The sequence below is a fragment of the Triticum urartu genome, chromosome 1A, assembly GCF_056163025.1.
Source record: "Triticum urartu cultivar PI428250 chromosome 1A, HENAU_Tu73, whole genome shotgun sequence".
In the NCBI taxonomy this organism is placed as follows: domain Eukaryota; kingdom Viridiplantae; phylum Streptophyta; class Magnoliopsida; order Poales; family Poaceae; genus Triticum; species Triticum urartu.
In genome coordinates, this window is record NC_141873.1 from 451,301,241 (window position 1) to 451,325,117 (window position 23,877).

Below are 23,877 nucleotides of genomic sequence, written 5' to 3' on the forward strand. Positions count from 1 at the left end.
CTAGCACTGGTACATGTCGGTGCTATACAAACGGTTTTTAACCCCTTTATGCGACGATGTCCGGAACTGTCACCTAGTGAGTGTGGGCGATAGGGGAGTCCTTCCCACACGACCCAAAAACCGTTGGGGATATGCCCTCCTAGCACACACGCTTGGCAAAATGAGGTCGTGTGCGACTAGCGAGCACTCAAATACAGAAATACGTACAGTAGTGCTCAAAAAATACAATTATACAGGCGAAATCATTTCTGGTCGTAAGTACATCCCACACAGTCAGTCACCGCTAAACGTTTCCGTTCGTATATACATCCCACACAGTCACTCCAAGGAAAATGTTGGGCAATTGATAGAAAAGCAAATAATTATGATGATATCCAAGGCAATGATCATGTATATAGGCATCACTTCTGAGACAAGTAGACCGAAACAATACTGCATCTACTACTATTAATCCACACATCGACCGCTATCCAGCATGCATCTAGAGTATTAAGTTCATAAAGAACAAAGTAACGCCTTAAGATGACACGATGTAGACAGGATAATGTATGTATAAACCCCCATCATTTTACCCTTAATAGTAATGATACAATGCGTGTCATGTCCCCTTTTGTCACTAGGATTGAGCATCACAAGATCAAACCCATTACAAAGCACCTCTTCCATTGCAAGAAAAATCAATCTAGTTGGCCAAATCAAATCAATAGATCGAAGATAAATACGATGCTATAACAATCATGCATAAAAGAGTTTAGAGAAAACTCAAATAATATTCATGGATAGATCTGATCATAAACTCACAATTCATCGGATCCCAACAAACACACCGCAAAAAGTGATTACATCGGATAGAACTCCAAGAACATCGAGGAGAACATTGTATTAAAGATTAAGTAGAGAGAAGAAGCAATCTAGCTACTAACCATGGCCCCATAGGTCTGTGATAAACTACTCACGCATCATCAGAAGGGCAGCAAGGATGATGTAGAGCCCCTCCGTGATCGAATCCCCCTCCGGTAGAGTGCTGGAAAAGGCCTCCAGATGGGATTTGTCAAGAACAAAAACTTGTGGTGGCGGAAACAGTATTTCATGGACTCCTTTGTTTGTTTCACAATTTTAGAGAATTTATAAAGGCGGAGTTAGGTGAAACGGAGCCATGTGGGCCCCACAAAGCCAGCAGGGCACGTCCTGGTGCCTCGTGGGCCACTGCTCCATCTTCTCGCCCTCCCGAAGCTTCCAGGGTCTCTTATGTCTAGAAAAAACTCCAAAAAGTTCTGTGGCATTTGGACTTCGTTTGGTATTGATATTCTGAAAACCAAAAACAGGCAAAAAAAACAGCAACCGACACTAGGCACTAAGTTAATAGGTTAGTTCCAAAAAATGATATACAATTGCTTATAAGTGTATATCAAACATCCAAGATTGATACTGTTGGGTTACGTAGTAATTTCAAAAAAAAATCCTACGCTCACGCAAGATCATGGTGATGCATAGCAACGAGAAGGGAGAGTATGATCTACGTACCCTTGTAGATCAACAACGGAAGCGTTTGGTTGATGTAGTCGTACGTCTCCACGGCCCGACCGATCAAGCACCGAAACTACGGCACCTTTGAGTTCTAGCACATGTTCAGCTCGATGACGATCCCCGGACTTCGATCCAGCAAAGTGTCGGGGAAGAGTTCTGTCAGCACGACGGCGTGGTGACGATCTTGATGTACTACCGTCGCAGGGCTTCGCCTAAGCACCGCTACAATATTATTGAGGACTATGGTGGAAGGGGGCACCGCACACGGCTAAGAATATGATCACGTGGATCAACTTGTGTCTCTAGGGGTGCCCCTGCCTCCGTATATAAAGGTTCAAGGGAGGGGGGCCGGCCGGCTAAGGTGTGGCGCGCCAGGAGGAGTCCTACTCCTTCTGGGAGTAGGACTCCCCCCCTTTCCTAGTTGGAATAGGATTCATGGAGGGGAGGGAAGAGGACAGAGAGGAGGAAGGGGGGCCGGCCCCCTCTCCTTGTCCAATTCGGACCAAGGGGGGGAGGGGCGCGCGGCCCATCTCTGGCCACCTCTCCTCTCTTCCACTAAGGCCCACTAAGGCCCATATACCTCCCGGGGGGGGGGGGGGTCCGGTAACCTCCCGGTACTCCGGTAAAATCCCGATTTCACCCGGAACACTTCCGATATCCAAACATAGGCTTCCAATATATCAATCTTTATGTCTCGACCATTTCGAGACTCCTCGTCATGTCCGTGATCACATCCGGGACTCCGAACAACCTTCAGTACATCAAAATGCATAAACTCATAATATAACTGTCATCGTAACCTTAAGCGTGCGGACCCTACGGGTTCGAGAACAATGTAGACATGACCGAGACACGTCTACGGTCAATAACCAATAGCGGAACCTGGATGCTCATATTAGCCCCTACATATTCTACGAAGATTTTTATCGGTCAGACCGCATAACAACATACGTTGTTCCCTTTGTCATCGGTATGTTACTTGCCCGAGATTCGATCGTCGGTATCCTATACCTAGTTCAATCTCGTTACCGGCAAGTCTCTTTACTCGTTCTGTAATACATCATCCCGCAACTAACTCATTAGTTGCAATGCTTGCAAGGCTTAAGTGATGTGCATTACCGAGAGGGCCCAGAGATACCTCTCCGACAATCGGAGTGACAAATCCTAATCTCGAAATACGCCAACCCAACATGTACCTTTGGAGACACTTGTAGAGCTCCTTTATAATCACCCAGTTACGTTGTGACGTTTGGTGGCACACAAAGTGTTCCTCCGGCAAGCGGGAGTTGCATAATCTCATAGTCATAGAAACATGTATAAGTCATGAAGAAAGCAATAGCAACATACTAAACGATCGGGTGCTAAGCTAATGGAATGGGTCATGTCAATCAGATCATTCAACTAATGCTGTGATCCCGTTAATCAAATAACAACTCTTTGTCCATGGTTAGGAAACATAACCATCTTTGATTAACGAGCTAGTCAAGTAGAGGCATACTAGTGACACTCTGTTCCTCTATGTATTCACACATGTATTATGTTTCCGGTTAATACAATTCTAGCATGAATAATAAACATTTATCATGATATAAGGAAATAAATAATAACTTTATTATTGCCTCTAGGGCATATTTCCTTCAGTCTCCCACTTGCACTAGAGTCAATAATCTAGATCACATCGCCATGTGATTTAACATCAATAGTTCACATCTTTATGTGATTGGTTCACATCTCCATGTGACTAACACCCAAAGGGTTTACTAGATTCAATAATCTAGTTCACATCGGTATGTGATTAAGACCCAAAAAGTGATCATGTTTTGCTTGTGAGAGAAGTTTAGTCAACGGGTCTGCCACATTCAGATCCGCATGTATTTTGCAAATTTCTATGTCAACAATGCTCTGCATGGAGCTACTTCTAGCTAATTGCTCCCACTTTCAATATGTATCCAGATTGAGACTTAGAGTCATCTGGATCAGTGTCAAAACTTGCATCGACGTAACCCTTTACGACGAACCTTTTGTCACCTCCGTAATCGAGAAACATATCCTTATTCCAGTAAGGATAATTTTGACCGCTGTCCATTGATCTACTCCTAGATCACTATTGTACTCCCTTTCTTAACTCAGTGTATGGTATATAATAGATCTGGTACACAGCATGGCATACTTTATAGAACCTATGACTGAGGCATAGGGAATGACTTTCATTCTCTTTCTATCTTCTGCCGTGGTCGGGCTTTGAGTCTTACTCAACTTCACACCTTGTAACACAGGCAAGAACTCTTTCTTTGACTGCTCCATTTTGAACTACTTCAAAATCTTGTCAAGGTTTGTACTTATTGAAAAAAAACTTATCAAGCGTCTTGATCTATCTCTATAGATCTTGATGCTCAATATGTAAGCAGCTTCACCGAGGTCTTTCTTTGAAAAACTCCTTTCAAACACTTCTTTATGCTTTGCAGAATAATTCTACATTGTCTCTGATCAACAATATGTCATTCACATATACTTATCAGAAATGTTGTAGTGCTCCCACTCACTTTCTAGTAAATACAAGCTTCACCGCAAGTCTGTATAAAACTATATGCTTTGATCAACTTATCAAAGCGTATATTCCAACTCCGAGATGCTTACACCAGTCCATAGATGGATCGCTGGAGTTTGCATATTTTGTTAACACCTTTAGGATTGACAAAAACTTCTGGTTGCATCATATACAACTCTTCTTTAAGAAATCCATTAAGGATTGCAGTTTTGTTATCCATTTGCCAGATTTCATAAAATGCGGCAATTGCTAACATGATTCGGACAGATTTAAGCATAGATACGAGTGAGAAACTCTCATCGTAGTCAACACCTTGAACTTGTCGAAAACCTTTTGTGACAATTCTAGCTTTGTAGATAGTAACACTACTATCAGTGTCCGTCTTCCTCTTGAAGATCCATTTATTCTCAATTGCTTGCCGATCATCGGGCAAGTCAACCAAAGTCCATACTTTGTTCTCATACATGGATCCCATCTCAGATTTCATGGCTTCAAGCCATTTTGCGGAATCTGGGCTCACCGTCGCTTCTTCATAGTTCGTAGGTTCATCATGATCTAGTAGCATGACTTCCAGAACAGGATTACCGTACCACTCTGGTGCGGATCTCACTCTGGTTGATCTACGAGGTTCAGTAGTATCTTGTTCTGAAGTTTCATGATCATTATCATTAGCTTCCTCACTAATTGGTGTAGGTGTCACAGAAACAGTTTTCTGTGATGCACTACTTTCCAATAAGGGAGCAGGTACAGTTACCTCGTCAAGTTCTACTTTCCTCCCACTCACTTCTTTCGAGAGAAACTCCTTCTCCAGAAAGTTTCCGAACTTAGCAACAAAAGTCTTGCCTTCGGATCTGTGATAGAAGGTGTATCCAATAGTCTCCTTTGGATATCCTATGAAGACACATTTCTCCGATTTGGGTTCGAGCTTATCAGGTTGAAGCTTTTTCACATAAGCATCGCAGCCCCAAACTTTCAGAAACGACAACTTTGGTTTCTTGCCAAAACATAGTTCATATGGTGTCGTCTCAACGGATTTAGATGGTGCCCTATTTAACGTGAATGCAGCTGTCTCTAATGCATAACCCCAAAACGATAGTGGTAGATCGGTAAGAGACATCATAGATTGCACTATATCCAATAAAGTACGGTTATGACGTTCGGACACACCATATGCTGTGGTGTTCCATGTAGCATGAGTTTGTGAAACTATTCCACATTGTTTTAATTGAAGACCAAACTCGTAACTCAAATATTTGTCTCCGCGATCAGATCGTAGAAACTTTATTTTCTTTGTCACGATGATTTTCCACTTCACTCTGAAATTCTTTGAACTTTTCAAATGTTTCAGACTTATGTTTCATCAAGTAGATATACCCATATCTGCTCAAATCATCTGTGAAGTTCAGAAAATAATGATACTTGTCATGAGCCTTAACACTCATCGGACCGCATACATTAGTATGTATTATTTCCAATAAGTCAGTTGCTCGCTCCGGAGAACGGAGTCTTAGTCATCTTGCCCATGAGGCATGGTTCGCAAGCATCAAGTGATTCATAATCAAGTGATTCCAAAATCCCATCAGCATGGAGTTTCTTCATGCGCTTTACACCAATATGACCTAAACGGCAGTGCTACAAATAAGTTGCACTATCATTATTAACTTTGCATCTTTTGGTTTCAATATTATGATTATGTGTATCACTACGATCGAGATCCAACGAACTATTTTCATTGGGTGTGTAACCATATAAGGTTTTATTCATGTAAACAGAACAACAATTTATTCTCTTACTTAAATGAATAACCGTATTACAATAAACATGATCAAATCATATTCATGCTTAACGCAAACACCAAATAACACTTATTCAGGTTCAACACTAATCCCGAAAGTATAGGGAGTGTGCGATGATGATCATATCAACCTTGGAACCACTTCCAACACACATCGTCACTTCACCCTTAACTAGTCTCTGTTTATTCTGCAACTCCCGTTTCGAGTTACTAATCTTAGCAACTGAACTAGTATCAAATACTGAGGGGTTGCTATAAACACTAGTAAAGTACACATCAATAACATGTATATCAAATATACTTATGTTCACTTTGCCATTCTTCTTATCTGCCAATCACTTGGGGTAGTTCCGCTTCCAGTGACCAGTCCCTTTGCAGTAGAAACACTTAGTCTCAGGCTTAGGACCAGACTTGGGCTTCTTCACTTGAGCAGCAACTTGCTTGCTGTTCTTCTTGAAGTTCCCCTTCTTCCCTTTTCTTGAAACTAGTGGTCTTGTCTACCATCAACACTTGATGTTTTTCTCGATTTCTACCTTCGTCAATTTCCGCATTACAAAGAGCTTGGGTATCGTTTCCGTTATCCCTTGCATATCATAGTTCATCACGAAGTTCTACTAACTTGGTGATGGTGACTAGAGAATTCTATCAATCACTATCTTATCTGGAAGATTAACTCCCACTTGATTCAAGCGATTGTTGTACTCAGACAATCTGGGCACATGCTCACTAGTTGAGCGATTCTCCTCCATCTTTTAGCTATAGAACTTGTTGGAGACTTCATATCTCTCAACTCGGGTATTTGCTTGAAATATTAACTTCAACTCCTGGAACATCTCATATGCTCCATGACGTTCAAAACGTCTTTGAAGTCCCGATTCTAAGCCATTAAGCATGGTGCACTAAACTATCAAGTAGTCATCATATTGAGCTAGCCAAACGTTCATAACGTCTGCATCTGCTCCTGCAATAGGTCCGTCACCTAGCGGTGCATCAAGGACATAATTCTTCTGTGCAGCAATGAGGATAAACCTCAGATCACGGATCCAATCCGCATCATTGCTACTAACATCTTTCAACACAATTTTCTCTAGGAACATATCAAAATAAACACAGGGAAGCAACAACGCGAGCTATTGATCTATAACATAATTTGCAAAATACTACCAGGACTAAGTTCATGATAAATTTAAGTTCAATTAATCATATTACTTAAGAACTCCCACTTAGATAGACATCCCTCTAATCCTCTGAGTGATTACGTGATCCAAATCAACTAAACCATGTCCGATCATCACGTGAGATGGAGTAGTTTCATTGGTGAACATCACTATGTTGATCATATCTACTATATGATTCACGCTCGACCTTTCGGTCTCCGTGTTCCGAGGCCATATCTGTATATGCTTGGCTCGTCAAGTATAACCCGAGTATTCCGCGTGTGCAACTGTTTTGCACCCGTTGTATTTGAACGTAGAGCCTATCACATCCGATCATCACGTGGTGTCTCAGCACGAAGAAATTTCGCAACGGTGCATACTCAGGGAGAACACTTCTTGATAATTTAGTGAGAGATCATCTTATAATGCTACCGTCAATCAAGCAAGATAAGATGCATAAAAGATAAACATCACATGCAATCAATATAAGTGATATGATATGTCCATCATTATCTTGTGCTTGTGATCTCCATCTCCGAAGCATCATCATGATCACCATCGTCACCGACACGACACCTTGATCTCCATCGTAGCATCATTATCGTCTCGCCAATCTTATGCTTCCACGACTATCGCTACCGCTTAGTGATAAAGTAAAGCATTACAGCGCGATTGCATTGCATACAATAAAGCGACAACCATATGGCTCCTGCCAGTTGCCGATAACTCGGTTACAAAACATGATCATCTCATACAATAAAATTTAGCATCATGTCTTGACCATATCACATCACAACATGCCCTGCAAAAACAAGTTAGACGTCCTCTACTTTGTTGTTGCATGTTTTACGTGGCTGCTACGGGCTTAAGCAAGAACCAATCTTACCTACGCATCAAAACCACAACGATAGTTTGTCAAGTTGGTGCTGTTTTAACCTTCGCAAGGACCGGGTGTAGCCACACTCGGTTCAACTAAAGTTGGAGAAACTGTCACCCGCAAGCCACCTATGTGCAAAGCACGTCGGGAGAACCGGTCTCGCGTAAGCGTACGCGTAATGTCGGTCCGGGCCGCTTCGTCCAACAATACCGCCGAACCAAAGTATGACATGCTGGTAAGCAGTATGACTTATATCGCCCACAACTCACTTGTGTTCTACTCGTGCATATAACATCAACATATAAAACCTAGGCTCGGATGCCACTGTTGGGTTACGTAGTAATTTCAAAAAAATTCCTACGCTCACGCAAGATCATGGTGATGCATAGCAACGAGAGGGGAGAGTATGATCTACGTACCCTTGTAGATCGACAACGGAAGCGTTTGGTTGATGTAGTTGTACGTCTCCACGGCCCGACCGATCAAGCACCGAAACTACGGCACCTCCGAGTTCTAGCACACGTTCAGCTCGATGACGATCCCCGGACTCCGATCCAGCAAAGTGTCGGGGAAGAGTTCCGTCAGCACGACGGCATGGTGACGATCTTGATGTACTACCGTCGCAGGGCTTCGCCTAAGCACCGCTACAATATTATTGAGGACTATGGTGGAAGGGGGCATGGCACACGGCTAAGAATATGTTCATGTGGATCAACTTGTGTCTCTAGGGGTGCCCCTGCCTCCGTATATAAAGGTTCAAGGGAGGGGGGCCGGCCGGCCAAGGTGTGGCGCGCCAGGAGGAGTCCTACTCCTTCTGGGAGTAGGACTCCCCCCTTTCCTAGTTGGAATAGGATTCGTGGAGGGGGGGAAAGAGGAGAGAGAGGAGGAAGGGGGGTCGGCCCCCTCTCCTTGTCCAATTCGGACCAAGGGGGGAGGGGCGCGCGGCCCATCTCTGGCCACCTCTCCTCTCTTCCACTAAGGCCCACTAAGGCCCATATACCTCCCGGGGGGGTTCCGGTAACCTCCCGGTACTCCGGTAAAATCCCGATTTCACCCAGAACACTTCCGATATCCAAACATAGGCTTCCAATATATCAATCCTTATGTCTCGACCATTTCGAGACTCCTCGTCATGTCCGTGATCACATCCGGGACTCCGAACAACCTTCGGTACATCAAAATGCATAAACTCATAATATAACTGTCATCGTAACCTTAAGCGTGCGGACCCTACGGGTTCGAGAACAATGTAGACATGACCGAGACACGTCTCCGGTCAATAACCAATAGCGGAACCTGGATGCTCATATTGGCTCCTACATATTCTACGAAGATTTTTATCGGTCAGACCGCATAACAACATACGTTGTTCCCTTTGTCATCGGTATGTTACTTGCCCGAGATTCGATCGTCGGTATCCTATACCTAGTTCAATCTCGTTACCGGCAAGTCTCTTTACTCGTTCTGTAATACATCATCCCGCAACTAACTCATTAGTTGCAATGCTTGCAAGGCTTAAGTGATGTGCATTACCGAGAGGGCCCAGAGATACCTCCCCGACAATCGGAGTGACAAATCCTAGTCTCGAAATACGCCAACCCAACATGTACCTTTGGAGACACCTGTAGAGCTCCTTTATAATCACCCAGTTACGTTGTGACGTTTGGTAGCACACAAAGTGTTCCTCCGGCAAACGGGAGTTGCATAATCTCATAGTCATAAGAACATGTATAAGTCACGAAGAAAGCAATAGCAGTAAACAAATGATCAAGTGCTAAGCTAATGGAATGGGTCAAGTCAATCACATCATTCAACTAATGATGTGATCCCGTTAATCAAATAACAACTCTTTGTCCATGGTTAGGAAACATAACCATCTTTGATTAACGAGCTAGTCAAATAGAGGCATACTAGTGACACTCTGTTCGTCTATGTATTCACACATGTATTATGTTTCCGGTTAATACAATTCTAGCATGAATAATAAACATTTATCATGATATAAGGAAATAAATAATAACTTTATTATTGCCTCTAGGGCATATTTCCTTCAGATACTATAATAGCATGAAACAATAAAATATTATGTATACGTTGGAGACGTATCAATGTGCTGCTTATCTTGTTAGCTTGTTGATTCCTGCTGGTTCTTAATTGGGGAAATACTTTTGCTTCTGTACTAATGGCCCTTCCTCTTCAGGGAATCTAACAACTCCTACAAGAGTAGCAATGTTGGATTTGCTACTCACCGGGTTGTGGTGGGAGCTGTCCATCGTTCTTGTATTTTACCCTCTGCCTTCTATCAAGCTAAGGCAAGCGACAGTCACACAGAGGCATGAATACAAGATGCTAGTGAAATGGTTGACCAGACAGAGGTTAGGGAACCGAAAACGATGGTACCACCAAAGTAGGTTTGCAAGAATGGGGTCGGTGCGTGGTGAACGAATTAAGCGAAACCTGTTGCCAAGAGATCGATTAAGTGCAGTAGCCTAAAAAATACCACTCATGTTCAAGAAAAAGTTTTGTAGCCTCAAAGCCAACAAAACCCTAAGACGCTACAACACCCCACGCAATTTGTGTGCACTCAAAAAAGGGCATGATTGTGGAAGTTTTATGCATTTCACTAAGATCAATGTTCAAGATGAGTAGATGACATTGAGGCATATGTGGGTTGACTGATAGATCTCTTATCTCCGTACAACGTCTAGAGATGAACATGAAACAGGTTTCTACTACAAATTATCTCATAACGTTATCTCTACGAGTTAACCCACATATGCCTCCAAAGTTATTTGGCATTGAAAAATTATTCAAACAATGTATAACTAAGAAAATGATACCAGATATTATGAAGAAAGATATTTTCCGCTAGGCACGCGAAGATTTCATTTAACTAATTGAAGATGGCACCCTCTCTTGTTCAAGCCACCAACATTTTTTTAGTGGATCCATCAACATCATTTAGTGATATATCACCACTTAATATTTTACATTTTTTTAAGCATTACTTAATACGTACTACCTCCGTCCTGATTTATTAGTCCCCTCATACTTAGTGTCATACTTTGATCATGATTTTAATTAATAAAATATAAGTTATACATACCAAAAATAACATCATCGAAAACTATGTTTAAATATAAATCAAACGATATAATTTTTGATGACATGCATTAGTATTTTATTAGTTAAATCTATGGTCAAATTTTAACACAAAATATGAAAGGCTAGACGGAGGTAGTATTTGACACGTGTGCCGTGGAGCGCCAATTGTCAGCGCTCGGACTAGAAAAATGCTGAACCACGTGCATTGTCCGTGAATGTGGTCAACACTATAACAGGAAGCCCAAGGTCAACTATCGGAGAAAAACGCACACTCCAAACGGAAGGCCTACCCGCGTCCATCCAACAAAAGGCGGACCGTGTCGACACGATGAGACCATATCGGCACATCCTCTCCCGTCCGCCCGCGTCCCAATCCGATCCCCACCGCCCAGATGCCGATCCGATGGCCAGCGCTCCGCCTCCCGCTACGGCGGTCGCTGTCTGTATACGCCGTCCCGACGGCAGCAACCGCACGCCCGGTCAGCGCGTCCGCGCGTGCGTGTCGAACACCCGGTCGCTGACACGGAGGGCCCCACGCCGGCGTCGCTGTGGCTTCAAGGTTCGCCCACTCGCCAAACCCCGCACTGCGCCAGCGCCCGCGCAGTCTCCGTCACGGCGTCACGCCGTCACCAACCGCACGCCGAACGCGAGGGCCCCACGCGCCAGCAGTAGCGCGCCTGGCCCCGGCCGTCCTACGCCGCTCACCAACCATTACTACCTCCTCCCCCGACGAGACGACCAATTCGCTCGCCCTCGTCGCCTCGCCGGCCGCCTCCCCCTCCTCCTCCCCCCCCCCCCCCCCCCCCCCCATCCCCACGTTCGACGCCTCCGCGGAACCGCGAACGAGACCCCGCGTCGCGGGAGCCGATCGCGCGTGCTTTTTTGGGGTTAGGGCTTGGCGCTCGTGGGCGGGGTTTCCAATTCCTAGGAAATGGACGTCTCCGACTCCGGCGGGGGCGGCGCGGCGGCCGATGCGGGGGAGCCCGTCTGGGACTGGGACAACCTCCTTGACTTCACCATCCCGGAAGACGATTCCCTGCTCCTCCCGTGGGATGACCCCCTCGGGATCGAGGGCGATCCCACTGCCGAGGCGGCGCTGCTCCCCGCCCCGCCTCCGCCGCAGCCAGTGGAGGCGGAGCCGGCGCCACCGCCGCCGTCTCCGCCTGTTGAGGCCGGGACAAGCAGACGCGGCGTCAGGAAGCGCGACCCGCGGCTGGTGTGCCCGAACTACCTCGCGGGGATTGTGCCCTGCGCGTGCCCCGAGTTGGATGAGATGGCGGCCGCCGCGGAGGTCGAGGAGGTTGCCGCGGAGGCGCTTGCCGGCCCGAGGAAGAAGCCCAGGGCTGCCAGCCGGGGTAGCAGCGGGGCTGTAGTCAAAACTGGTGGTGCTGGTGGTGGCAGTGGAGTGGCTGGCCGCGGGGGAGCAGCAGAAATGAGGTGCCAAGTGCCGGGTTGTGAGGCGGATATACAGGAGCTGAAAGGGTACCACAAGCGGCACCGGGTGTGTCTGCGTTGCGCCCATTCTTCTGCCGTCATGATCGACGGCGTCCAGAAGCGCTACTGCCAGCAGTGCGGCAAGTAAGCCACATTCGCCCCTTGTTAGTTGCTGAATACAAGTTCCACTGTGATCAGTATAGGATACTAAATTAAATACGTGAAATGATCGCCTCACTAAGTTATAGTTCTTCGATAAGACTGGATGTTGGATCATTATTTCCAATTTCCTTCATTCAAGCTGTCGATTGTATGTTAAGGACCGGTACAAACTCTGCATTTTTAATTTTTGGAGTAGAGTTCCTCAGGCATGCTGTCGTGGTTGATTTGTTGGAAGCTTCTTCAAGATTTATACAGTAATTGTATTTTATTTGCCTTAAATTTATCTCAAGAAGACATTTTGCAGCACAATTTTGTAGGTGTAATGGACTAATTGTGTGAAAACCGATCAGCCTACCATGCTAGAGGAATTTTCCCCTTCTAGTAGGCTGTACTAGTGCGGTGACATGCAATATTTGACGTATGAGCCCCCTGCATTGAAATGCAGGTTCATTTGAAAGCAATGCCACTGTTAAAGATATGTCACTTATAGATTTTTTGTTTGGACCCAGGGTTCCGTCATCCTGGCAAAACTTATCTAGGATTTGTCGGGACTCATGTGATATTTCTAGTGAATTGATGAATTCTATTTTCAAGTAGAGTTAATACTCCCTCCGATCCGATCCATATTAATTGACGCTGCTTTAGTAACGCCGCTTTAGATCAATTAATATGAATCAGAGGGAGTATCATATTTTTTTCCTATGACATGGTAGACACACAAACACACGCTTACACCATGCACACACGCACGCGCACGCCACATGTGTGTGCGTCTCCAAGCACATGCCTAGAATTAGTGGAGGCCGGAATACATCCGCCATCCCATGAAGTTCCCACTAAAGCACATAAGCGTGAGCGAAAATGCGGGTGCTAGGATTTAAGCACTGGTGGGTGGAGTCATACGCCCACAACTCCACCAGGAGGTGGTTCGGGAGTTAGTATGTTGTAAATGGTCGAGAACTTTCCTGGGGTTCACTGGTAGGCACACATGGTTGTGAATCTCTTCATTTTTGTAAAATGTCATTAAACTTTGCAAGCAAATAACATTTAGTTATAATTGTAATACAGCTTATTTTATGAGTACTGTATGTGGTTTCAGCATGATGTTGTTGGCCACTTTTATCAAAATAGTGCAAATGCGTACAAATAGTGCAAATGCATACATCCTTGCTTATGTTTGCACACCCCTTTCAAGTTTTTTTTTCATTTATTTTTAGCAACTGTTTAAAAATTATTAGTCTTTAATACTTAAGATGATTACTTCCCCGGACAATCTATTATTGATTATTCTTATGTCCAGTCTAACAATTGTGCTGGCTGTTTATGCTGTTCTTGCTGATTTGTAGATTGTAGTAATAGTTTACTTTGGTGTGCTATAATCTCTCTCTGTCTGTCTTTCTTTCTCTCTCTCTCTCTGAACATACTTCTGTTGCAGATTCCATATATTATTAGATTTTGATGAAGACAAAAGGAGTTGTAGAAGAAAGCTGGAGAGGCACAACAAAAGAAGACGAAGGAAACCTGATTCAAAAGGCACATTGGAGAAAGAGATAGATGAACAATTGGATTTGTCAGCTGATGGTAGCGGCAGCGGTGAAATAAGAGAAGGTAGGACCAAAAATAACTTTTCCAGTTTTGTCAGGCAAAATCCATTTCTTTTGCATATTTAGCCATCTTACCATGTTAACTTTAAATCTTGTTGTAGTTGCTCTGTTACAAGCTTTCCATAACATGCTAAAGCGATTATTTATGTGCATAAAGCGTAAGTTGTCTCTTAGATAGCCTACAAAGAACAATCAAGTTTCCCAAACTTATTTTATCTATTCGCTCTGGTAGAAGATTTTACATTTCAAGTAGAAGGCGCAGGGTTTTCCTATAGATATGACTATTGACCAGAATTATGTAATACCAGGGAAAAGTTTATTACTAAATCCATTGTGGCTCAGTATTTGTTTTGGATACATGTTATTCATAGGTTACATTCCTTTATTGTTGCAATTGACATCGGAGTAAATCAGTTCCTTCCACGGATGTGAACATCAATATTCTTTATGCAACTTGAAACCTTCTAGCAGAAGACGAGAACAAGGAAACATCGCAATTTTTGTGAACTTTTGCGACAAGAGCATCTTATAGGCAGGAAACTGGGTTCTTCACAAAGTTTCACCACCAGAAACTCAAGGCCAACATCTTTTACCACTTCAAACAAATTCATAACACCCAACCAACAAAAAGCAAGAATTTAGTTGTTACATCCAACTTAAAGGGCCACCTTACCTTTAAGCGCTTATGCGGAGTTTGCAGCCTTGATATGCAGACGTGGATGGATTACATTCAACACTTCCTCGGGTGCATATTAGGGATGTGGGCTAAGGGGTACAACTGGACCTAGCCAACCAAATAAGGATAATCCTATTGCTAGGAAGCGAGTGATGAGTTTCTATACAAGGAAGCCGCCAGCCATATGTTATATTATCATTATGCAATGTGAAGGAACATGAAGGAAATAATCTAGTCTCTCTCTAGGTTCTTCATTGCAGTCCAGATCCAGTCCTTTTCCTGAGCCCTTCTTCCTCAGTGCGGTAGTCAAGATGGTATCAGTTCGGTGCCAACAGCGTGGCGTTACAGACAAGAGCAACAGTGGGGACAGCTTGCATGTGGAGAAAATACATGGACTTGAGCCATTGCTTCTGTGCTGGCTGCACCAACCATAGCACCGTATTCGACAGCTATTTCCTATTCAACGCCATCAGATAGAACTGCAGCACTGAGCCTGTAACCAGCAGCAGCGGTATCTGCTCATCAAAAGGCGGTGGCCACTCATGTTCCAGGCTTCCAGCAATCGTGGTGATCCACCATGGGACACTGCATGTCTAGTCGTTTCCCATGCACACAACTTCCTCCAAACTCAAACCTGCAGATGTGCTTGTGCCTCAGTGGCTCAGTCCAAAACCAGGCCAGATGGTCCTTCATTTAGTGCTCAAGCCAAGCCCTCCGCAGTGGGCCTTGGCCTGGCCCTCAGTAACAAGCTCAAAATTAGGCAATAGCTTGGCACTGTTACCACACCCACACAATGGTCTTTGAAACATCAGCTTACTCATCTAGTCAGAATCTCTGCATCCCATGAACGCGGGGGGTATCAGGGATTTCAGCTAGGGATGAACAAATACTGGTTCAAACCTTTAGCAAGCTACATTGAATTTTGTCAACATGGCATCAAGTCCGTAGGAACTAAGAACATTGCAGCAAGCTCAGCAAACTCGGTAAACCAGAGGAATTCTACTTGTACAGTCTTAACTTGAGCCCTAGCTATCATTTTGCACTCGAGAATGAGCTGCTTATCCAGGAGGAGTGGAGGGTTAGGCCTAACTTAGGTGGCAGCCGGCAGCATGAAGAAAGTGTCGGCAGCTGGCCCTAATCAGCTTCAACTAAGTGTGGATATGTATCCTATTATCCTATTGTTAGTGAATCTGAGAATAGTTGTATTACTTAGGTACACGATTGAGATTAGATACTTTAGGGGGAGACCCATCTATAATGAAGCAGGCACTTGATGTTACCATCAAGCAGCCCTTCTTCAGTTCTTCTACCCAAGTCTCCTCCCTCACCATGACATAATTTTCTGGTGGTGTTTATCCTCATATCAGCATAAATAAATAAACCATTTCATAAATTTGAAAGTCGTTTCTCAACAAATCAATAGCCTCACTTCAACGTAGACAAGGTTTAGTTTGTAGCAATAAAAAAAGAACACTCCTAAGTGAAATAAAACAAGTTAAACACCCTCTAGCCATTTGTTTAGAGCATCTACATATTTGTTGGAATTCTAAGTTTGACCCAAATTGAGCTCCAGTATGAGCATTATCTTTATATGCTTGTTTGGTGGGGTACTTTTAAAATGCATCTGTTAATGTCCAGCTCCCTTTCTTCTAATGTTCCTTTTTGTGTACTCTGTAAATATTTGCTGTCTAATCTGGAACATCTTTGTTAATCTTTTGATATACAGAGAATATAGATGGCGCTAGCTGTGACATGCTTGAGACTGTTCTTAGCAACAAAGTTTTAGACAGAGAAACACCGGTGGGATCTGAAGATGCCCTTAGTTCTCCAACTTGTACACAACTCAGCTTGCAAAATGACCGAAGTAAAAGCATACTGACTTTTGCAGCTTCTGCTGAAGCCTGCCTTGGTGCAAAACAGGAAAATGCTAAACTTACGAATTCTCCGGTGCATGACAGCAAGAGTGCTTATTCATCCTCAGTGAGTTTTTTTCCCATACAAATTTGTTTGTTTAATTTAGTGTGATCATTATGCGTTATTATTTTTAGTTTGGTGAGACTTTCCCCCTCCCTCCCTCTCTCCCTCTGTAATTGTCATGATAATGTTGTATCACCATTCTAGTGCCCCACAGGACGCATTTCGTTCAAGTTGTACGACTGGAATCCCGCAGAGTTTCCTCGGCGTCTACGTAACCAAGTATGTAATTGGCCATGGCTTTAAGTTTCTAACACTGGATGATATTTTCATGTCAAAGAAATTGTTCTCAGTCAGTGGTACATTTGAAATATGCAGATATTTGAGTGGTTGTCTAGCATGCCTGTTGAATTGGAGGGCTACATTCGTCCTGGTTGTACAATTTTAACTGTATTTATTGCAATGCCACAACATATGTGGGACAAGGTATGGATGTTTATGCTAAAACAAAATCATCAATTACTTCAAACTGAATGAAGATTTTTGCACACATCCAAATAAAGACAAACTATCAAGACTTAGGCTGTGTTTGGCAGCAAAGTGTTGTAAAAAACAAAGTATCGAAAAACTACAGTATTTTAGCATGATGATATGAGATACCACGGTTTTTACATATCGAAGTATTTTGGAGTATCGATAATACATAGGACCTGTCTGGCTAGAGCTGTGAGCAGCGATGTAAAAATTATGGCTAGCTGTTAGCTGTTGCAAACACGGACATTTTAAGCTAGCTAGCCATTGCATGTAGGGCACACTTATTTATCATACACATCCACGAAGAACGGCCAAGCATAAACTAATTAAATGGCTATGCATAAACTGAACGCCCAAGCACAAGGCTTGTATATTACCAATAAGGATGCTCCCTTGGGATTGAGCCATGGAGAGCTGGGCCTAGGCTAGCTGCGTCGAACTAGTCGTCAATCCCTCCACGAGCGGAGCTGAGTGGATTGACCAGAAAGAGGGGTAACGGCACGGCAGCGTGGAAACAGCTTCAAAAAGGGATAACGACGTGTGAGTTATTGCCAATGGCGAGGCAAGTCGTTTACTCGCCTGCTTTTTTTTTTTAAAAAAAGAAGAGGCCCAGGGTTCTTTTTATTAGAGAGAAAATACTCTGATTTTGAGAATACTCTAGTATTGGTAGCCAAACAGGTCACAGTAATTAAAATTGTAGTATTCCTCAAATACTTAAAAAATACTCCCTCCGTAAAGAAATATAAGAGCGTTTAGATCACTACTTTAGTGATCTAAAGTAGTGATCTAAACGCTCTTATATTTCTTTACAGAAGGAGTACTTTGCTATCAAACACAGCCTGGTTTTTAAAATATCATTTTGTACTGTGTAACTTATGCGAACTGATAACTGTAGTACTACCACCAGTCCAGAATTGATGTCTCTATGGCTTGTGCAAGTCAATTTTTACCACTTATGGGAGTCCACTTCAAAAGGATTTTGCTGGATTTGCCGTGAAATTATATCATAACCTTTTTAGCTTTCTTCAACATATCATTGAGTGCCCGCAATTCATATCTGCATTTCTCTTGGCAGTTATCAGAAGATACAGCAAATCTTGTCAGAAACTTGGTAAATGCTCCGAGCAGTCTTCTATTGGGCAAAGGGGCCTTTTTTGTTCATGCCAATAACACAATATTTCAAGTATTGAAAGGTGTGTGCCATGTACTTTTCAATTCCATGACATATTTCAAGTATAGTAATATTTGTATATCATTCTTGAACTATATTGTTCGTACACAACTATGTAGTCCCTCCTTTGCTGAATGCATACTGTTTTAGGAATTTACTCTGCAACAAAGATGTATGCAGAAAAGATTGCATCACCCCCTTTATTGGACAACTTATCACATATGAAAGATGTGTGTTACTCTAGTCCATATTAATAAATGATTGGAAATAGCCAAAGATGGATATGCAATGGAAAATTGGTGTAAGGTTATCTTGAAATATTAAAATGACATGTATCCAGGAACAAAATTTGACTTTGGAATGACATGTGTTCAGGAACGGAGGGAGTTGCACTATTTGCATGTGCTACTAGCCTACTATATGCTGTAGAGCCTTTGAATTATGTATCTGTCCAGAAGAATTTTCTCATGAGAAGATAACCCCTTTGTTTTCAATTGTTTGATGCAAGGATCCTTAACATACTCCCATTCCGCTTACGTGCGCAGTTTTAATCTATAATCATGAACTGTTCAAAGATTTGAGCATTTCCCAGTTAATGCGGGAACTATTGCCATTTAAACTTATATATTATTACATCTTCTGTTTTAAACTTTTCATGACAAAAGTATCTGATTATTAACCGAGGATTTTTAATATCTGTACTAAAGATGGAGCAACATTGATGAGTACCAGATTAGAGGTACAAGCCCCCAGGATCCATTGTGTTCATCCAACATGGTTTGAAGCAGGAAAGCCTATTGAACTACTCCTTTGTGGAAGTTCTCTTGATCAGCCTAAATTCAGGTATAATATGCCCTTGGACGTTGTGGTGATTTCTGCTGGCTGTTTTTCTACCATGTATATTGCGGTACAACATTTCTTGTTTGAAACTTCTGCTGTATGTATTATTTTCTAACCTTAGTGTCTATTGTCACAAATTTGTGATGTGGGCTTTCCAGAGTCTCCGCGGTAAAGTTTGATCTTAGCTTCTACTCCCTCTGTCCGGAAATACTTGTCATCAAAATAAATAAAAGGGGATGTATCTAGACGTATATTAGTTCTAGATACATCTCTTTTTATCCATTTTGATGACAAGTATTTTCGGACGGAGGGAGTACTAAAGTAAATATGCACTGTTTCCCCATAACCTCGTGTTTTATATTTTTATTAAGTGATCTTGTTTAGTTGGTCAAGTTATTAAATGAACCATTCCTGGATTTTAGCCTATTCCTGTCACTTGGAGGAATAACTAAGTGAATGTGAGTGTAGTGTGGCTTCAGTATGCATTTTTGTTTTGTTTTGTTAGTTTCAGGCACAAACTGTCTCGGCACGCACAATTTCTGCATGAAATAGCTTTAGCGTCCAAGTAAAAAAATTGTCATTTATCTCTTTTGATAATTGTTGATCATCGGGAGAACACTCTGGTTTATGATCGATGCCCTTCTATTGTTATACTTTATGCATCTTAAGTGCTCGTTTGTGGATTTAGTTTTCCTGGTTCCAACACTAAATTTGTGCATGAAGTGAATCCACATGAGACAGTTCCTTATAAGCTTCATAGATGAACACTTCTTATGAATTTGTGTGTGGTTCACAATGCTCTATGGGTGCTTGAATCACCATTCAATTTATGTTTCTCATGGCAGATCACTTCTATCGTTTGATGGAGAGTACTTGAAGCATGATTGTTGCCGTCTAACGTCTCGTGAAACCTTTGGTTGCGTGAAAAATGGTGCTTCTACATTTGATTCTCACCACGAAGTTTTCCGGATAAACATCACTCAAACAAAGCCGGATACTCATGGACCTGGTTTTGTGGAAGTAAGTGAAGTTTGCGACAAAACCAATCGAATTCCTCCATACTTTAGAGTCTGGTGCATATTAACTAATCTTTTCTAGTGGCATCCATCTAGGTTGCATGTGTTTGATATTAGTTCGGTTATGATTTGTCAGTCCTATGTAGATAGTTATTAGTGTGTACGAACTTAAGCTATACTTTTAAATTCTTAGCCATGACCAGCCTGACAGTTGTACCAATTAATAGAAAACCCTGCTTAGGCTTAAGCTTAAGCCATCCCTTCCAAACAGTGTGATGTTGAACTGATTCCTCAAATAAGGCATCAATACTCAAAGAGACATTAGCTGCTCTACATCGCACACAGGGCTTTGGGGCACTTCGGTTCATATTCACCAACTTTGGTTTGTGCACTTCAAGAAGTGAAAACTAATGTCATAGAAGCTGGACAATAATTGCAAGTTTCTGTACAATAGTAAGATCATATGTGCCCTTTGCAGAAAACACGGGCAAAACAGACTTGCATCACAAAGTACTTGACGATTGAAAACTATAGGAAGCAAGTGCATAGTGGGGATTTATGGTTCATGCTTAATTTCTCCTGTGATAAAGATACACAGCATCAATATGGCATTTGTATTTGGAACAATTTCAGCAAAGATAATGTATTCTTGTTTGGCATAACAAAACTGGCTAGTGAGCTACTATTGTTATTGGCGCTAAAAGTATAGGTGTATAAAACCGGATATTCACATCAGCACCCAAGAGCATATGCTCCTGGTGTGAAACAAATGATGATGCCCTTAATGTCAAACAAATCTGAAAAAGTATATACATGTCCTGCTGTGTCCTATGTGTGCATATTAATTTTCATGGAAAAAAGATGAGTTTTGTGGCCTGTGCGAAAAAAAAATTCGCTTTTGTAGAGCACCAGTTTTTGTTTTTTTTGTCCAGGGCACAAAATATGTCCATGAAACTTTGCAAGCCGATAAAAGACATACAGGTATATTGTAAATAAAAACAGTGTTGTTTGAATTTTTATAGCATTTTAAACAATTTTACTGTTCATTTAGGAGCATATGCTTCACAGGAGCTGAAACGCTGCCTTAAAGAAGAGCCAAAATTTACACCTTGAAATAACATAGCAAAAGACGACAATAAACCCATTATTTATGCTATATTTGTAATATTTAAGGGGTTCCAAAATGGTTCACTGTTGCAAGAATAGCAATTACCATTTATCTAACTGCGTGACAGTTCAGCTTATGTTGTCATTCTTCGACACTTTCTGTAGTTATATATGATCGTCGATTGCAGTTCTATATTTTCAGTTTTTTTTCCTTCTACAGGTGGAAAACGTGTTTGGGCTATCAAATTTTGTCCCTATCCTTTTCTGTAGCAAACAGTTGTGTTTCGAACTAGAGAGGATACAAGATGCTCTTTGTGGTTCTTCCAAGTTCAAGAGTGCAAATGGAGAGTTCCCTGGTATTACTTCTGATCCTTGTGAGCATTGGAAGCTTCAACAAACTGCAATGTCAGGATTCCTGATAGAGATTGGGTGGTTAATAAAGAAGCCTTCTCCAGATGAATTTAAAAAATTACTGAGTAAAACAAATGTTGAGAGATGGATATGTGTGTTGGAGTTCTTGATACAAAACAATTTTACCAATGTTCTTGAAATGATTGTGAAGTCATCGGACAACATCATAGGCTCTGAGATTCTTTCTAACCTGGAAAGTGGGCGGTTGGAACATCATGTCACAGCATTTGTTGGGTATATAAGACATGCTCGAATCATTGTTGATCAGAGAGCTAAACACAACGAAAAAACACAGCTTCAAACAAGGTGGTGTGGTGATAGCGTTTCAGACCAGCCAAGCTTGGGCACTTCTGTGCCACTTGGTAAAGAAGTAAGTGCTATTGTGGTGCAAGCCCTATTAATTCCACGCTAAATATTCTTCTCGAACTCAGCTAATGCAAGAATCTCTGCATGTTTATGCTTTTTTTTACATTAAATCAGTTGCAAGTTTTGGATAAGCAGAGCAAGTTCAATTGATAACATTATTTTGAATTTTCAGTTGTGCGTTTTATTGAGAATTTCTTCTTTTCTTCTGAAAAAGTAATCATCAGCTCATTACCATTGCGTGCTACAAGCATGCAATTCATGGTCAGTAGTACAGAAAATCAGGGGAAATCGTGATACTGGCCACGGTTCTTAGATAAACATCTATGTATAGTGGTATTTTGGTTATTTTAGCTTCCATCTGTCTATGTTGATTGTTTAAGAAGATAATCGTTTTTAGTTTGAAAGCACTTAAATCTGGAACCATTCTGTTCTCATGTAGAATTAGTTTTACAAATTATGTGTCAACATTGAGTTGGTCCTAGGGTTGTCATGGCAGAGGATGTTTGTCTTTATGAAAATGTAAGCTTAGGAGCATCAGTATCACGTTTATCTGTAACCTTTTGGAGTGGCATCATCATTCAGTCATTTTGCATATGGCTAACTGAATTACAACGATGTTTTGTAATCTTTTTGCAGAATGTCACTGCCAGTGATGATTTCTGTTTGCCCTCAACCAATGCCGAGTGTGAAGAGGAAGTAAGTGTGCCGCTTGTGACTAATGAAGCTGTGTCACACAGGCAGTGCCGCGCCCCTGAGATGAATGCTAGATGGCTTAATCCCGCCTTGGTTGCTCCTTTTCCAAGTGGTATGATGAGAACGCGACTTGTCGCAACTGTGGCAGTGGCTGCTATATTGTGTTTCACGGCCTGTGTTGCCGTGTTCCACCCACATAGAGTAGGGGTGCTTGCAGCTCCAGTAAAGAGGTACTTGTTTAGCGACTGCCCACCATGGCACCATAGTGGATGTTAGATTAGATTAACTTTCTTGACTTGTTGACTTTCTTGACTTGTTGTTGCTTTCCCCTGTGCCATGTGTATACCGTTGTGTTGACTCATAGATTGTGTGTATCAAGGATAAAATACCTTTTCCAGTGGACAATGCAAACTTGCATCTTTTTGACAGAAACTATGGGCATATGTGCATGCAGTTCCGAACCACCTGGTGTATCAGAGGGTTTGATAGGATTGCTCCGAGTCGTGGTTGTAACCGCAGCCCACATCTGGGAATTTTTCACTCTTTGGATTCTCCTGAATGATGTCCACCTTCATGAGCAAACTGAAGATACCATCTTCTGAAAGCACGCGAAACGACGGGATATACACGGCAGCCACTGCGTACAAGGCTCAATTCTTAGGCTTGACTCTTTCCCCGTACAAGGCTCAATTCTTAGGCTTGACTATTTCCCCCTTGGACCGTATGGTTTGGAAGGCATGGGCACCTCCAAAGGTTAATTTTTTTGCGTGATTGGCAATACAAGATAGGATTTGGACCGCCGATCGTTTACAGCGACGAGGTTGGCCAAATTGTGGCCTCTGCAAACTTTGCAATAGGGAGCACGAAACGGATGCCCACATTTTCTTCAAGTGCCGCTTTACAATTCGGATATGGAAGTCTCTCATTGAGAGGCTTGGTC

General features: G+C 42.5%; 1 protein-coding gene across 1 annotated transcript; it reads left to right on the forward strand.

Moving 5' to 3' along the window:
- The first annotated feature begins 11,835 nt into the window (after nt 1–11,835).
- On the forward strand, nt 11,836–23,369 carry SPL7 (squamosa promoter binding protein-like 7). Its single transcript, XM_048682858.2, has 10 exons — nt 11,836–12,587; nt 14,041–14,213; nt 16,612–16,865; nt 17,007–17,081; nt 17,178–17,285; nt 18,409–18,526; nt 19,212–19,347; nt 20,190–20,364; nt 21,688–22,248; nt 22,881–23,369. The coding sequence occupies exons 1-10, from the start codon at nt 11,941–11,943 to the stop codon at nt 23,211–23,213; spliced, it is 2,580 nt and encodes an 859-aa protein (XP_048538815.2). The 5' UTR covers nt 11,836–11,940; the 3' UTR covers nt 23,214–23,369.
- Nucleotides 23,370–23,877: the final 508 nt, after the last annotated feature.